The sequence below is a fragment of the Geospiza fortis genome, unplaced genomic scaffold (genome assembly GCF_000277835.1).
Source record: "Geospiza fortis unplaced genomic scaffold, GeoFor_1.0 scaffold84, whole genome shotgun sequence".
Taxonomy (NCBI): Eukaryota; Metazoa; Chordata; class Aves; order Passeriformes; family Thraupidae; genus Geospiza; species Geospiza fortis.
In genome coordinates this window covers 870875-888775 of record NW_005054363.1, presented here as the reverse complement: position 1 = coordinate 888775, position 17901 = coordinate 870875, and the positions used below count along the sequence as shown (strand labels likewise).

Sequence of the window (17901 nt, the reverse complement as noted above, 5' to 3'; positions counted from 1 at the left end):
CTAATTAAATAAACTACCATGCTAAGTTGTTACTAATAATACTCTGTAATTTTAATAGTGGTTGGTTTATTAACACAATTTGGCTTTTGTGGCTTTTTTGCTTGGAGGTGTAGTTTTGTTTCCTATGTTTTAACGATGTATCCACAAATTGATCCCGAATCAAGTTCTGTGCTCATGCTGTTTTGCAAAGAGGGAAACAAAAACACAAGATATTTTTCTGTCATTTGCTTTCATTATTGTATGTGTATTTTTCCATTTTATTCATGCCTTATCTGAAATTTGATGTCTTTTTCAATGCAGAACAATGGCAAAGCTGTTGTTTTGAAGGAACCTTTCCCAAACTGATTATGATCAGTTACTATTTGCAAAAATTTTAATGCATATTACGAAACAGAACTTGTGCTTCAGGTCCATGAGAGGATTTAATAGTGGTTTATGTATTACGTACCTATACTTGAGTGATAGGTATTTTTGTCATAGTCTTTACACGGCTCCTCTAGTTGTCCTGTTTGTTACAGTCCTGGAACTTGTTTCATCCTAATGTGTCTGATGGATTTTTAGCAGAAAAGCTGCTAGTTTAAAAGAATGACAAAAACCATACTGTGGTGAAAATGGATGTCAGGAAAACAAAATCAATGTCTAAGTAAGAGAATTGTTAAAATCCAATGACAGACATGTTTTGAAGAAAGGAAGAAAACTCTTACTGACAATTCCTTTACCTGAAATCTTAATTGGCCTCGTGAAGTTTTAAGACCCTGTGTGAATGAAATTAAGCAAACTAATCAGAGTATACCCTGAAGACTAATGAGACACAACCATCTGTTCCCCCTGCAGTTCTATAGTTAGCAGAGTGAAATATGCTCCTTTAAGAGCAGTTTAAAGCAAGAAGTAACTGAAATCCTCTGAATTGTTTTCTAAAGACATCTCTTTCAATAGATATAAGTCTTCCCTTGTCTGTCAGAGTATAACCTTGTGAATAGTCTGTATGTGTGCAGTGCCTGTGGATATGCAGTATGTCCTGGATGCACTTTGCCATCTTCTTCAGGTGACACTGGCTTTTTGACTTCCACAGTTCTAGTTTGGGAACTACTTCAGAACCTGATTTCTCCCTTGCTGTATTTCCCCTGTTTTTCAGTGTAAAGCACCCTTTCTGTTGGCTTTATGGCTTATGGGTTATTCCTGTATCTGACTGGTTTTGTCACACTGCATTTCCAAAACATCAGTTCAGGCACTTTTCTGGTTTTAAGTGTTGCAATCACCTTGTGTTCACCTTCTGTTCTCAGTTGCTGTGTCCCCAACTCTTCCACACATCCTAGCCTGTGTCTTGCTGTGTTGGGCTTTGTGCCTTGGTTGTGTGTGGGATGACATTTGTACCTAGAGCTTGTGCCATGCCATGGTGAAGGAGAGTGGAAGAACCAATGCTGAAGGAAGAGAGAGAAGAGGAAATAGGGAGTGGATATTCAGTGTATGAAGCTGAGGGTGAAGCAGAGGACACATGCAAACAGGGCAAAAATTCAAGTCAGTGTGTACACAAAACTCTCTCAATATCGAAACACCCCATGTTTGGTGAGGTCTGTGACTGGAACTGCCAGCTTGTCTCTTGACAATTCTGTCTTGCAGCTGCTCCCCAGGGCCAGGTGGAGGGAAGATCTTTTCTTAATCTTACAGCCCCAATATACTGTGAAGGAGTCTAACAGGAATTGTTAAAAGGAGTTTGACTTGGATTGCGCATTAGCCTTTCCCCCATGCAAGGTTTTTACCATTTCTGCACCTGGTAAATGGAGTTGTTGGCACATTCCAGTGTTTTTAATTCCCTTCCTCATAATTCTGCTTGTTTCTCTTTCATGCTTACATCTTTGTAACTTCCTGCTCACTGTGCACAAAAGTTCATCCACAAGCTGGCACTTTTTCATCTTAAAATCATCTCTCAAGATGCACCAGTGGCGTTGTAACCGCAGTACATTGACAGCAGTTAAACATATGGGTGGGGAAAACTCATTAATTCTGTGACCCCTTTGTGTTCCTGTACTTTAAAATACAATCTTGTCCTGCAACTTTCTGTTCCAGCTTACTGTTCCGTCTTCCCCTAGCTCCTTATTCCTTCTGTAGTCAGTCTTGCTGGTTTCTCTTAACTGGCACAACAAACTCTTCAGGGCAGGGCATGCTGCTGGCTACGTGCTGGTCCAGCCTGCATCCCAGTGAGGCTCTGCCTCCTGCCTCAGGTCCATTAATCCTCTTCTGGCTGTTTCTGACATGCAGACAACAAATGGCAGAGTTCTCAGGAGTCCCTTGTTATGAACAGCACTCCTCTGTTTTAGCCTGCTTATTTATTTAGGAGCTCATACTGCTGGACAGCTGTAAATCAGAACTTCACAGTAGAGTCTGTTTCTGATCTTAACAAAACCAAAAGGGTTTGTGAATTGTATTCACTTCTGCTTGAATGATGGTTCAGTCAAATAATTTTTTTCCTCCTTGATGTGTGTGAATTTTTTTCTGCGTTCATAGAGAAGTGAAAAAATGTTGCTGTTAACATATTTATCATTCTGAGTTTCTTAGAGTTAAGAAATTTTAAGTTTCTTATTTAAAAGCCATGAAAAAATGGAAATTATAGGATTTTTTCTTTAAGCAACACATATGTAAGGTCTAATAAGTATGTAATATTTAAGGTATATTTATACATAAACATTAAATGTTCTTTAGTTTTGATATATGCACAACTAATGTTTTGGTGTGGTCAGCAGCTATTTCCCATTTGTAGCTGCTTATTTCTAGTAAATTTTTCTTTTTTGTTTCTGAGATGAAGCTTTCTAATATTTGCCCAGTGGAGGAGTACAGTAGAGTCAAAGGCAGTGCAATATAGCTTTTCAAAATACTTATCATTTAACAATGTAATTATTAAAATGTCTTTCTTTTAATGTAATGAGTAAGATATACAGTAGAGCAGAGGTCATATTTGGGGTTTTTTTCTCATTTTTTTCCTCATTCTCATTGATTTCATTTAAGTTAATTATAGTTTAGTCTGTAAAGAAGTTTACTTTACAGTGATATATTTTTCCCCCAGAAGCCAGTGGCCCAAGGAAATGCATTGTCAGACTATATGTATATTCTCTTGGACATCACTTCTGGAATAAACCTCTTGGGTTGTGATTGCCTTCAGTTTTTCTGAGACAAAAGATTTTTGTTTGTTTCTCAGGCAAGATTTGCAAGTGGCATTTGGTGCCAGCCACAAAACAGAAGAGTAGGTGAAGTCTCAAATTGAAGTAAAATATTTATTTTCATGGGGCATGAGGGTGTGGGGTGTGTCTTCTTTAACACAGAGCAAATATTCCAAGGGAATGCTTTGATTATTTGCACAGCAGACTAAGTGAGCTCTCTGACAGCTATACCAGAATACCTCTTGAGTTCTGTAGTAATGACCTTCCATGTGAGGCAGGAAAAAATCCATTGAAAATAATCTAGTGTCATCCATTGAGCATTCTAGATAGCCAAACCCATGTGTTTTTTTAATATTTTTTTTTATTCCCAGTGGCTTTTTTTATAGTAGGAGTAGTTACAAAGGAAAATGTGTTGCAGGAATCATTACATGCGTATATAATGAATGATCTTTAGAGAGAATCCCTCCTTTCCAAACAATCACATATTCCAGAAGAAGAGAGAAAGAAAAATAAACTGAAGCTGAAGAAAAATGAATGATCAAGCTGAAGAAACATGCCAAGAAAAAGAGAACAGTTTACAGTCAGATAGAAATGCCTCTGTTGTTTGGCCTGTCCAGAGGCTTTATCCTCAGAATGGGTGGGTTGGTAGAGGCCAGAAGTCTTGGCTGTCCCGAGACACCCTCTGTAGAATTCAGTCCCTATAGACTTCTAAACAGAAGAAACAGTTCCTATAGAATTTTCTTTCATGGTTCCAGAAAAAGAAAGAAGATGAATGGGGATCTGAATATATAAGATTGGTAAAAAATAGCATATTATTTGTTTTTGGAATGATAACCATATAGCAGTGATAACCATATAGCAGTTTTAGCTAAAATTTCAGGAGCGAAATGCTTTTATATCCAGTAATGTCTTATTTCTCCATTCTTATTTTAGACTGGATTGATGATTGAGCCCCTCTAGCTTTAACACCAATTAAAAAAAAAAGAGAGGGGGAGGAGAAAAACATTGGAACATTAGAAATTAAGACTCTTATTATGAGAATTATCTTTAGGAGATAGAATGGGAAAAGCAATGAATATGAGCAGATTTGCAAGAGCTATGTGAGGTCCACCTCAGTATTTTCTGAAATGCAGTATTTAAAGCCTATTCTGAATCATGTCTTAATAGTATAAATAACATAGGAAAACTCCTTTTTGTTGTTATCAGGAAGGTGACATATATTGCCATTTTTAATTTAATTCTTGCAGTGATGTATATTTTTATATATATAGCTCCCAAATATAAAAATAACTCTAATAGCATAAGCTTCTTTGAGTGTTTGAATGCGCTGAGAAGGAAAGAATGAGGAAAGGAAAGAATGTAACCTCCTCTCATGTAAGTATTCCAGTAACAAAATACTCTTGAGATACTTCAGTCCATCCTGCTTGTAGTATTCTGTTTAAATTTTCTAAGTCCCTTTTCCAGCAAAACAGCACTGGGGGCATATTTTCAGCCCAAATTGGATTTGTAGGCTACACAAGTGCTCTTTTATAAGTGGGTGCATTTGTGGTTAAATATTTTAGCCAAGAATTAAATTCATAATTATGCTAGTAGAAAGTCATTATAAGACTGCATTTTCTAGGTAATGCTTTGTGTTTCTGTTATACAGATGCTTTGCATTTTGGTGAGAAGTTGAAGTAGCTAACTTAATATATGAAAAAGAAGGTAGAGAAAAATCAGTGGAGAGCTTAGTCAGTAGTGTATAACTTGGCATCTTTTTAAAGGCCAGTTGATGAGAAGTTGCAAATTATTACCTTTTTGTTTGTTTGTTTTTTGTGGTTTGTTTTTTGTTCAGTTGGAGTGTGTCCCTTAAAAATGGGACTTCAAAGTCATGCTACTTATGTTGAAGCATACAGCAGAAATTAAATTCTGCTGTATTTTGGCAGTTCATTCGATTTGGTGGTGTCACTTTAGGTTTTGTTTTTTTGCTTCAGTATGTTTAACTTTAGAATTTTTTCATTAAACTGAGGATAACTTAAAATAGCTTCAATGGATGAGGTTAAAATGAAACGGAGGGGATATCCAGAGCATAACTTCTAGAATGGTTAGAACTTTGTTCTGGCAATCTTCATCACAGGATTACATATAAGAAGTTTGATATTACTCCAGGGATTGGGGGGATTGCAGGTGTCTGCTTCCATTGTCATTCTAATTACAAAGCAGAGATGTAGTTTTGTACTCAGGTTCTAGCATAAGACTTTGATATACTGCCAGAAGTTTGTACTTTTAAATGATTTTGAAATCTTCCTTTCACAATCAATTACAGAGCATGATTGCAGGGATCAATAATTAGAAAATTGCTGATGAATATATTATCCCAGCTCTAGCACACTTTTTTAAATGGGATCACTTTGTTAGCAAGTATAATGCAGCACCAAAGTTAAATTCTCTTTTATAAATGCTGTTACATCTGGAATTGTAACCAACTTAGTTAATGGATAGTGAGGTACAATCAGAAAGGCAGTTAGGATGCAAAAGGTATTTTGAGATTTGCCAAGAAAGCAATTTCAGAAAGAAGGAAAGTTACACTTCCCCCTCTTCCTCCACACAATCAAGGTTTTTCCTTTGTGTGCTTCTGTTTTTAGTGGAGACTTTAGATGTAATTTCTGCATTGTATATTATGTGAGGAGACTTTGGCTGGTGATAACAGATGTTAATACACATGCTCTTCTGAGTATACCTGGGAAAAAGTATACCACATAAATTACCAAAGAGAGAAAAAAAATTGCATAGAGCATTGACCTATTTTGGTTTGCCACAGCAGGGTTATTCCAGTCAATGGTATGTATGGACTAGAAAGCTCCAGAAACAACTGTACAGTTCGGATCGGTGTATTCATACTAGATAATGTAGATGTCTCCATCAGCAGTAAAAATAAAAATTCATTTCCAAAGAAGCCTGTTTTCTGTTCTTGTCTTTATCATAGTTATTCTTCTTCCTTTAAATCCTACACTTAAAAATAAGATCAAACACAGCATTCGCATTTTCTTCTCATTTCCTAACTGTTTTCTTGTTTGACAGCATTTGTGTAAAAAGTCCTTTTCAAGTAGTAAATTAATTTGGATAGAAGGCTTCCCACCTGAATTCATTACATGCTGGCAGTTTAGATAAATGGATATTATGGTCTCAGCATATTTCGGCCCAGCACCACTGTGCCTATTTGCAAATGTCTAAGAAAGTGATAATATTCCTATCAGTTTCAGACTGCTAAAGAAAAAAAATGGGGTAGAATTTCTTATTTATATTTATAGGATGCCTGTGGGGAAGACAGCAATGCTATATATGGCAGTTTGTGTGGACATGTGGTGCTAAACATATATTAAAAAAAGATAACAGACCTTTTGACGTTTCTTTGTAGAAATATGGAAGAAAAGCCAGAGTAGATCAGTAATTGACAGTTATGCAGGAGATGCATTTCCAGATTTCTTTCTGAAGAAATATTTCACAAACTTACAATTCCTTTCAAAGTCAGTAATCCATCTTTAATTATTTTGTTGATTTCATAGTTGTATTTTACAAGGTTGATGTAATGTCTGCTTCCTGCCAACATTTGATACGGACAATCCACTTTGTCATTGCTTTGATGAAACGGCAGGCTGCTTGTAGTTGCAGTACTTTTTTTTTTTTCGGGGTGTGTGTGTTTGTGTGTGTGAACTGAGCATGGGTAAAGGCTTATCAGTTGCTGAATGCCACAGCTTAACAGCAAGATCTGTGGGGAGCTGCCAGTTTGTACCACGGACAGAATGGGAAGCGTGTTCAGTGCAGTTCAGTGGACGGGTGTTTGCATGTACCCAGTTCTGTACAGCTGTTTTTTTATATTTGTACTTTTTGAGTGTGCCTTTATTGCCACACATACACTCGAGAGCATTATTTTGCTACCAGGTGTCCATTTAAAAGGGCTTTGGTGTTCCAGGCTGTAACTGGGACTGCTGGAGTGCCTGATTCCTCTCTTTGGGGTCAGGAAGCCCACGCTGCACCGTGGCTGTTGTAGTGGTGGCACCTAGCCACCCTGGTGCCATGGTGTCAGGGGGATGGGGGACATGAGGGGCTTCTGCTCACTCAGCAAAGTCAGTGGCTGCACAGAATGTGCGTTGGGATTCTGACATGGATCCATCCAAAGGTTATCTCCTTTGCAAGCATCTCCTTGGCGTGACATACCTTCAAGCAAGTGTGCAATCCTAGCTGGGGTTGTTTAGGTTTATTTACGCATAAATGACTAAGTAGCTCCTTGAATCTATTCTTAGCACTACAGGTTGGCTTTAGACAGGTTACTGTGAGTTTACAGCAAGGAGAGGAAGAGAATGTAACTTTTTCTCCATGGAAGCTGGGCAGTGAGGGTGTTCTGGCTTCAGAGTAGCTTAAGAGATTTTGAATATATTTTCCCCTCTGGTGAATGCAGTACATGGATAGGGATATTTAGGCCAATTGCAATGGAGGAGTTTAGGTTACTATGCAAAGCAGTATTTATTAGTAACATTTGCATATTGAAATAAAAAGTGTGATGCAATTAAAATTGCCTGAACTGAGGATTAGTCTGATCTCTGAGGGGAAAAACATTCCAAAACTGCGCACCCGTGCACACACACACACACACAAGTGGCAAAATCTTTTTATCTGTAGAGGGCCCTTTTCTTAAACCCTTCTTCTTTTCCAAAGAGGTGAGTCAGTGAAGTAGAGAAGTAGTGACAAAGTATTTCTGCAATGTGTGATGAAGCAAGTGGGTATAAAGGTTTTGTAAACTCATTGCAAGGTATAGAAAATCAATGTGCCTACTCTATTGTATTACACAGAGGTATTTCAGTGAATGCCCTGGCCAACAAAGTATACTAGAAGTGCCAAATACATTTAGAAATAATGTGCTCTTGCTCTTAGGGTCGTTGGAATTTAGGTTGCACAACATTGAATACTGTGGATGGCATTTGGCTGTTCCAGTGGAGGATCCTAGTTTCTTGTTTTAAAAAAAATCCTTTTCTGGTGTTTACATCTTGAGTGTTGATTCAGTTTGGATTATATTTCTTTCATGATGAAGTATGTATAAACATTTTAGAAAGGTGTGGCACAGTCAAGTGTTTTCATTATTTGTGTGATAGGTTTGAACATCTATTGCAAAGTATCAGTAGGCACCTGCAGAAGCAAAAGTGGGTTTGGAGCACCTGAACACATTCCGATTCGTGCAATTAAAGCCGTTTACAGAGCAAGGAAGAAAAGAATATCACATACTGAGGCTTGATGTCTTTTTCACAGAGGACAAAAGAGTTTTGATTCTTTCACTTCAAGTTTAGCCTAACTATTGTGTAGGGGAGGAGGTTTAATGAATCATTGTTTAACTTTGATACTGCCAAGTATTTGACCATTAAATAGTCTGAAATGTGTACATAGCACTTTGGTGACAGACCCTTATTTAACAGTGATTAATTGGCATTGAATAGTTATTTAATTACTTCGGAAGAAATCTAACAACAGTGTGTGTTCTGATTAAGTTATTTGATGTAAAAACAAACATAAGACTGCTGAAGAGAGCACGTCCCCTTTTGCAGCGTGCTACTAACACTACACACTGCATGGAAGCCTGAGTGGCTGAAATAGCAGATACTATTCACCAGTTTGGATGCTGTTGTAACATTGGCATACTTAATCCTTGATTTCTTAAAAGACTTTTTTTGTTTGTGGTTTGGTGAAATTTGACTTAGAAGTTTTAGATACAGTATTTTCTTTTTGCTTTTGTAGCCCCTCGCTGGGATAAGTAAAGGATGTAGGTATTAAAGGAACTTAAATTTATTATGAATTTGATATACTGGACTGATCTAAAAATTATTTTTTCTTGGCATGTATATGTATCTCAGAGATGCTTACTTAAGGAGTTTGGGGTTCTTGGAAATATGAGCTATAGTGACAAGGTTATGTTGATAGTCTGTAAGTTTAGGAGAGAACGATTTAGAGGTTTTGGAGAGTAAATATAAATTTTAAGGTGAGGGGGCAGGTAAGGTGTGCAGCTCCTGCCCTTCATGAATAACAGGTGCAACAGTTTCCATAGTCTGAAGAAGCATTCTCAAAAGTTAGGTTTGCACATTCTAGAAGAATCTGTAGTCATAACTGTAAGCATTTTCAGTCCTGACTCCAAATAGGTACTTTAACTTTTAAATCTGGAATGCTTTTCTCTTGCATGCTTAATTATGCATAAGCAAGTCACTGATTTACTGTGCTTCCAGTAAGTGGAAATAGTTGTTTCTTCATACCTTGTGAAATAGACCTCTTGTACTTGTAGACATCCTTATAAATGAAGCAATTGCTTTGAATGCAATACTGTAATGGCTGTGGGGCATCTTGTGGATAATTCCAAAGCATAACACTTCTGCTTGAAGCTGCATTGCTGTCCCTGCCACATGGTGAAGGAACTTGCTTTAGTGAGTTACTGTACTTTCCTTCTGTGTAAGACATGCTGTATAAAATGCAAGTTCAGTTACATCCATGTGAACAGGATCTGAAATGCATCTCCAGACTTGTATTTTGTCTTCTTCTGTCTCTGAGGTAGTAGAATTGAAAAACAGCAATGAGAGAAATAGAACTAAGGCTTGCGGGTTTGTCACTTGCCTTTAGCTGTAGAAAAGCATTAATGGTCACCAGATAAACAGTACAGGAGGGAGATACTGACCTCTTAGCAATAAGCAAAAGATTTTCCTGATCTGAATGACTTCAGGTGTCATTTTCCAGAATTTCTATGTGCAAACACTAAATAGACTACTTTTTCAGTAATTTGAGAATTCAAAAACAGTGAAGCTCTGCTATCAGAGATTCACTTTAATGTTTATTTGGGAAGCAACTGATTCATGTTGCCGCTATTTAATTGTATTAGGTGGACTGTGAAAGGTTCCAGTTTTCAAGGGTTGTCTTTTTCATATACCATTTCTTTTGCTCACTCAAATTTTAGTCAGTGTCATTTTACAGAATTGCTGTATTTACATTTTAAAGAGGATTAGGCAGATTAAAAGATGTTTTCATGTTTTATTGATAACATCAGATTAATTTCCACTTTCCTAGTGGCAGCTCACAGAGCTGTCAAAACAGAGACTGTAGAAACATTGTTATACTTAACAATTCCGTAAGGCAGAATGAAAAAAATGCAGTTTTGGCAATTAGCAGCGTGATTACCTCTGGGAACTGGAGTGGTTGGTGGTAACATGGAAGAGACAGTGAAACCAGGGATTGCTGGGGACAGCCTGGCTGAGCTGAGTTTTCTGTCATGACCAGGTTGCTCAGAGGACTTCATGGGAAGAGGAGGAGAGCCACAGTCACTCTTAATGCGCAGCCATTGCTCCATGGCTGGAGGTGACAGCAAGGAGCTGACCTTGCTGTGGCCATGGAAGAGGAGCCAGCCTGAGTGACCCTTCTGCCTCCTGGCAGTGACACATGGGGTGGCCTTTGCGCAATGGCTTCTTATAGAAGTCTGAAACCACTACAGGGAAAACTTCCTTGGGGTTAAAAGGCAAAAAGGTGATTCTTAGGCTGAATTAAGGTGGGGTTTGCTCTCTGTGGGAACAATCCTTTGCCCTTGTGTGCAGCTCCTTGTTGGTGGGTCTCACAGCTTTTCATGGAGGGGCTTAGCACTGTCACCTCTCCTTGCTGTGCTCCTTGCTCTGTAAAATAAAGTGAAGTCACTCAGAAGACAAGTGACAAAGCTGTGAACAGATTTCTAATACCCTGAGCGCAATCTGTTATTCCACCTAGTTTTCCTTATCTGCCCTTCCTGGACATGCAGCGAAGAAAACCTCTATCAACAGGAAGCATTTAACCTCTTCAAATGATTTTCTTTTTGCCAGTGAAGACTTGGTTCATTTGAAAATATCCTAGAATGTGATATTTAAGGATATTAAGCCTTAGTGACAGTGTGTATGCAGCATGTGCTTGATCACTCTTCTGTGACCAGTCTCCATGAAAGAAAATCATGGCAAAAAGAAAGTTTTCTTTTAAATTGCCTTGGATTTTCTTCTGATATATCTACCCTGATACAAATAAAAGGGAACATCCCTACATGCTATTCCTAGAAGAAAAACATGAAAGAGATTTTTCTGAGTCTTGTGCTGCTGTACACCCTTCCTCTCTGTGTGCAAAGCTGAAAAACAGGATGAATTCAGCTGTTGGCTGCCTGAAGTAACTGCCTTGGGTAGAGAAGTACTGCAGAACAAGCTCTTTGCCACCAGTGTCTCTCTTCGGAGTCATGTCCCAGACCTGAGGAGAGGATGTGTTCTGTATTTTGTTTGGTGGGCAACAGAAATTCCGTTAAAAAAGAAATGAATGAAAAAGAGCTGTGAGCAGAGAACTAGCATGATGGTTGGTACAGAAGTTCCTTCAGTATCTCTTATCTCTAAATTACGTCGCCAGGGCACTGGGTGGAAACTTTAAACTTGCTTTCAGTTTAATGAGCTCCTTTGAAAAGAGAAAAAAAAAGTCTTTTGTTGCCAGTGCAGTGAATATGTTTGTACCAGTTAAAAGTATAATTGAATCAAGATATATGCAGATAACAAAGCAATGTGAATGCATGTATGGGCATCACACACCTTAGAAATAGCCAGATTCCCACCCCTGGTTTCGTTTCTTTCCTGGTGAGTAGAGATACTGATTAATAGAGAAAGATACTAATCCACTTATGGGTGGCAGCTCTGTGACTTTAATTATGAAAGAAGTCTTGATATAACTGACTTTTTTCAGTCAAGTAGAACTTGGGAAAATAGAGAAATGTAAGTGCTTCACTGACAGCAGATTAAAAATCATTTTATTAGCTTTAATAAAGATCAGTATTGTCAAGGTTTTCAATAAGTATAAATGTAAGGCTGCATGAATGCAAATATATCTCAGATTTTATTTTAGAAACGCCTGCAGTTTGAATCCAGGTATAATTCTGAGGGGTGAGAACAGAAATGCTAAAAAAGATCAGTTAGATCAGCTATGATCTATCTGAGACATGCATGCTCTAGTGAGTTTCAGTCAAGGATAGGAGCAGATTCCAGCTGATGTTGCTTGATGAAACTTGCATTAAGTTGTCTGACCTGTAAACCTTTACCTGCCCGTGTTAAGCATATAAAGCATGTGTGTCTCACCTGTTAAATTCTGTTGAAATATTATCTTCAAAGCCCATTTAATTTTTTTTCTAGCTGTTTAAGTGAAGGTTTTATATTTGGGTAGAAGGCATTTGTAAAAAAATTCTTCTTCTTCAAAATATATTGCAGTGGTTGTAGGAGACTCCCTTCATGGGGGTTTCCAAAATTGTCTTTTTATTTTTGAAGTCCAGCTGTTTCCTTTTAATTGTTTTTGAAGTGGTAAAACATGGATCTTTTCAGGAATTATATTTACTTCCCTTTTGTTTTTCTTTTCAACCCTGTTTCTATAGGAAGAATCTTAAATCGGTTCTCCAAAGATATTGGCCACTTGGATGACTTGCTTCCATTGACCTTCTTGGACTTTGTGCAGGTAATTCAGTTGCTGCTGTCAGAGACTTCTGCACTGCATTTTGCATTTAGATTCCCGTATGCTGTGCTGAAGATCAGCTATTTGTCACAGATGTAGCTGAGTCGAAGGAAAGTACTTGTTTGTGAAAGAAAGGTGCGATTGAAATTTAACGTGTCAGTAAAAAGCTAACATGAGTAATAACTGCTAGGTAGGAGTGGCTATACACAGCTTGCTATTATGTCAAGATTTCAGCTCATAGCTGCTACATGCTTGGTAAATTGCTCCCGATTTGCCTCCAAGCAATCTGGCAAGCTTATTGCTGTTATAAGAAATATGTCCATAGTAAAGAAACAATCAGCTCACATGAAAAGATAGCACAGATTAACCTAATTACATGTCTACTTCCACAAAGAATCAAATGCTTACCGCACCATTTCGGATTAAAATAGGTGTGGCTATTTACAAAGAAAAGATTAGTAGTAATAGGGTGAATATAATAGCCTTAATAAGAACAAGTGAAATAAGTTGCTGCAGAAAAGAAAGATGGACAAAGCATTGAGATTTTGATAATGATGAAATGATAAAGGATTATATATGACATCAAGGTAATTTTTCTGTTGCAGTTGCTATTAATCTTTCTCGTAAAAAATTGCAGGAGGATAAATCTGAAAAAGAATGATCGTACTGTATGAAAATAACATGAATCACAGAATACAGAGTGGTGGAGGCTAGATAAAAAAAGACTTAGTGGATTATCTGGATCCACTTAGTGGATCACACCTGTCATGCTGAGGTCAGGAATGTTTCTTAAGGTGCTATTACTAGTTTTGCTTTGTCTCTTAAAGATAACTTATTCAGGATCTAAACCCTGTTTTGACTTATTTAAAAATTAACCAAAGACATTTCAGGTTGAACAGTTTAATGATGTTGTTCTTGCTGAACTCTTGAAAACAGGAAAAAAAAATTATTCCAAGGGGTAGAAATGCCTACTAAGTTAAAGTGGTTTTTGTAGTTTCGTGAAGTAGCTGAAATTGAGGTGTATGTTTTGTTTTTCAGATTTTTACAGTGCCACTTTAAAGTGTCATTCTGGGGAAGTAAGGACCATGGTGTACTTTACCTATCAATTACAGTAATTGGGAGTTTTTTATGAGTTAGGGAGTTGCTTACAGTGAATATTTGGATTTTTAATTCATGATCACTTAATTTAATTTAATTTTAATTAATTTAAATTCTTGAAAGTACAATATGGTTTTTCTATAAAAACAATTAATTTTTTGCTGTTTATACAGATTCTAAGTCTTCTTCAGTCTCATTAACTGTCTTATTAGACAGAATATTTTATTTCAGCTGTCTTGAAACTATACATATGTGCCTTTCTTTTTGACTGGAAGTTCAGTTTGTCCTGCAGTCCTTACCCTCTTCTCTTAGCATAAGGTTTGCATCCACAAAGTCAAACCCATGTGTCCTGCACAGTGTGCTGCCTGTCCATTGGGCCAGAGGGGTTTACATATGCATCAGTGTGTCTGTCTCCTTTACAGCAGACTGCACTGTGTGTGTGTTCACACTGTGTACTGCTCATGGCCAGAACATCCTCTAGGTGCTGTGATCCTGAGATAAAATGATTAACCATTTTCTTTAGTTCTGTGCATTTACAGTAGTAATGTGAGGGTTATGTTGCAAGACAGCATGGTGGTTTTATAGCAAGAAACTGAGTGGGTGTTTTGCACGCCCTGGCATGTGGTTTAAAGGCATGTGGGGTTGTCTGAGGATGCAGAATTTGCTGGGAAAATGTTACAGAAGTCTGCAAAAGCAGAGGGAGCCACAATTGGTGTGATCTTGTCCATACTTCCTTTGGGGAGCAGACCCTGAAGCAAACTGTCTTGAGAATTGCAGTGTCTTACTTTTGACAGAACAAATGATCAGGTTCAAAAGAAGGCTGAGAGAGTGTCCACCCTGAGTGCATGCCACATGGTACAGAGTGTACAGAGAGAAACATCTACCAGCACACTGGAAAACCTAGTCATTGACCAGTGTATAGATCCTTCAGACATTGTGTGCTCTCCAAAACTGAACTGGTCTGGAATGAAAGAGTGAAGGCTGCTTCTCTAGATGTGATTGTTTTCTTCTTTCAAGCTCCTACTGTAAACCACATTTGGTAAACATTTTCCTTCATCTTGATTAATTTATGTGTTTTTTCTTAATTGGCTATTGAATAATTTTTCAAATTCTGGAGTTTGTTTTTTAAGTGAAAAGTTTTTCCTTTCCAAAAAACAAAGTAGATTTTACAAGTCCAGTAGAGTATGAAAAAGACACTGTGGTTCAAAGCTTGCCTTCTCTATTTGGCATCAGAAAAGAAAATTTAGGATCTTGGTGTTGATTAATAATGCACTGCTATCCATAAGAAAAAAAACACTTTCTTCTTGGCAGGTTTTCTAAAATTTACTCTTCTTGATCAGCAGGCTTCTTGTTTAGTGGTTGCTTTTGAAATTCAAGAGCAAATATGTATTTATTTCTGATGAAGCAGAGATTTTTACAAAGGATAAATGCTATCAATAATGATAGAGATCTTTTGTCACTTGTTTTGTTTGCAGGTGTCTTTTATAACACTTCTTATAATCCCTTCAGGAAGAAATATTTTCTCCTTTCTAAAAACAGTATTAGCTGGATATAAAAGCCCTGATCCCAGCCATTATTGTTGATTCTTTGAGAGACATTTCCCAACATTCATTGTTTAAATGGTTGTCAGGAGGAATCAAGTGAAACTTAATAAACAATGCAGTAACTGGTTCATCTTACTTTGTGTGTAGAAGCTTTTCTTGAGCGGATTTGCATTGAAGAAGTGGTAGTTTTTCAGAGTTATTGCTAGGATCATTGTGGAGCATTCCACCCTTTTACTGTATTGGCAAGTGAGTGTGTAATTTCAGCACAAATAAATACAATGTGATTGGACACTCAAAAGCTACAGGATGAGCCAATTTAAATACCAATAAATAAATAATTAAATGCCACCTTCTAGTTTCAAGAATTTTGTCATTGCACAAAATACAGATCTTTAAGCAATGCTAAAAATTGATAATATTCTTTTTGGAGTAGGTATTGAGATTTATACACTGCACTACAGCCATAATGAGCATTATTAGTCTAGACAGCTAAACTGGATGAAAATTAATTCTTTGAACAGAAAGAGTTTAATTTTTTGCATCTTCCATTGAGTTAAGGAGAATAAAGACTCTCTTCAAGACAGTGGATAGTCTCTGTACACTTTCTGGTTAATGCAAAGTTGAAAGGTATGTGGCAAGCACAAATGCATAATGAACCTTGTGTTTTCTTTTGAAAATCTAGTTAGATTTTACAAAATCAAGGCTTTGCAATATCTTCCAAAGTAGCTACTCTCATTGCATTTAAAGTTTTCTGCCATCTTTTGATTCTTTGGTTTGAAGTGCGCCAAAATACAGCACACCTGTCTTGAGAGTTTGAAGGCAAGAGAAGCAGTCCTCACTGCAAGGCAGTAATTTTTTTCTTCTTATGAATTTTAACAGCATATGAGGCATCTCATGTTAGTGCAGCTGACTGTGTTTTGTGGAAATTACTGCTGTATCCACAAGGTTTATGAATTAAAAATAAGTCTCTTTTATGAGAACGTGTTTATGGCTGTGTTTGACTACATGGCTGGAACAGAACGCTGTGAGTAGATGTGAATTAGAAAAACTGAGAAGAAACCAAAGGTTAAGTTAGGTGTTCCAGCTAAAATATCTTTAATGGTGCATTTAGAGTCCACGTTGAAGCTCATTTAAGTAAAAAAACCTTCAAAATCTGCAGTCTAATCCTGAGTCTTATCTTCTGTAATGAATTCTGGCTGACCATAAGGCTCTGTACCAGTTCTCTTAAAAAAGTAAACTAGAAAGCAATGCTATGTTCAGCATGACACTTGTCGTTTCTACCAAATGTGGCATTAAATTTGTTCGTAAAATCTAGTAGTAATCAATGTTGTAGGTTGACTAAGATAGTCAAAAAGCTGAATTAACTTGTTTGGTGAAGATGGTGGGGTTTTGGCTTTTTTTTTTGTGAGCTTACATATTTTTAATTATTGTTAGCCTCCTTAGCCTCTGTCTGCATCTTGTTCTCTTTTTCTTAACTGGAGTTACATGGTTTTGGCAGCTCCTCTCCAGCTAAGTTATCTCATCAGGTAAAGGACAATTTGTGTGAGGGCCATTACAGTGCTTTAGAACTTTATAAGAAGATTGAAACACCTACTTTATTTAGATATAAATGTCCCCCCTGCCTTGACCTCTGTGGGAGTATAAGGTTCTGTGGATGTGGACTTCACTGATAGGTGCAGGGTCTGTAGTGTAAAATCAGAGGCTCACAGGATGCTTTGGGTTGGAGAGGAGCTCAAAGACCATCCAGTTCCAAACCCCCTGCCAGGGACAAGGACACTTTTTACTAGACCAGGTTGCTCAAAGCCTCATCCAACCTGGCCTTGAACACTCCCAAGGATGGAGCATCCACAGCTTTTCTGGGCAATGTTTAGCTCAATGCAGCACTAATAAAACACAATGCACTAATTGGGGAAAAGGTCAGCCAAGAAATAGAATGAAATTTTGAGGGGATATTAGGAATTGAAATTAATGAGGGGGTATTAGGAGTTAAGAATCCAATATATTTAATAGTGGTTTATGCACATTAGCCCAGATATTCCTAAGTGGCCAGTATTTTGGATGCTGTAGTTTTGAGACCTCATCAAAGGCTGAATCATATTCTGACTCAAGATAGATCTGCAGAGGCTTAACATCTTTAAACTCTGATCTCAGATTTTGCCAGATGAGTACCCAAACTGATAAACTACTGCTTGGAAATTATGTCTGTAAACTGAGTACGTAGGACAGTGAAGTATATTTCAGGCTTCCTGTTGGTTTTGTAAATTATTTTGGTAAATTTTAAAGGGATGATTTTCTCTGTAGTTTCTTGCCCTTGTAATTTTTCAGTGATCTTATTACTTGTTAACAGAGTTGATTTTCTGCTTTAGTTTCAAGTGAATTTGAGTAATTAATGTGATGGCCCCTTCATTTTGATTTCTTACCCTATGTTAGATTGAGGGGAGGGGGTAAAAAAATCATGATCTGTTTTGTTTCTGGAGAACACTGTGAACATGTGAACTATCTGCAGCTGCCCTTGAAAAAGGGCAGTGATTTATTGAGGAAAACTGAATTGCGAAACCTTTTTCCTCCCCAAAATCAACAGCTTGACTGAGTTTAAATAACTG

The 17901-nt window shown here is 37.4% G+C and overlaps 1 protein-coding gene across 1 annotated transcript in view; it reads left to right on the top strand.

The window, feature by feature from the left end:
- ABCC4 (ATP binding cassette subfamily C member 4) overlaps positions 1-17901 on the top strand; it is a 125522-nt gene that overhangs the window by 51628 nt on the left and 55993 nt on the right. Inside the window, exon 20 of the mRNA XM_031059556.1 lies at positions 12580-12659. Coding sequence (XP_030915416.1) covers positions 12580-12659 — 80 coding nt within the window. The remainder of the gene's footprint in view (positions 1-12579; positions 12660-17901) is intronic.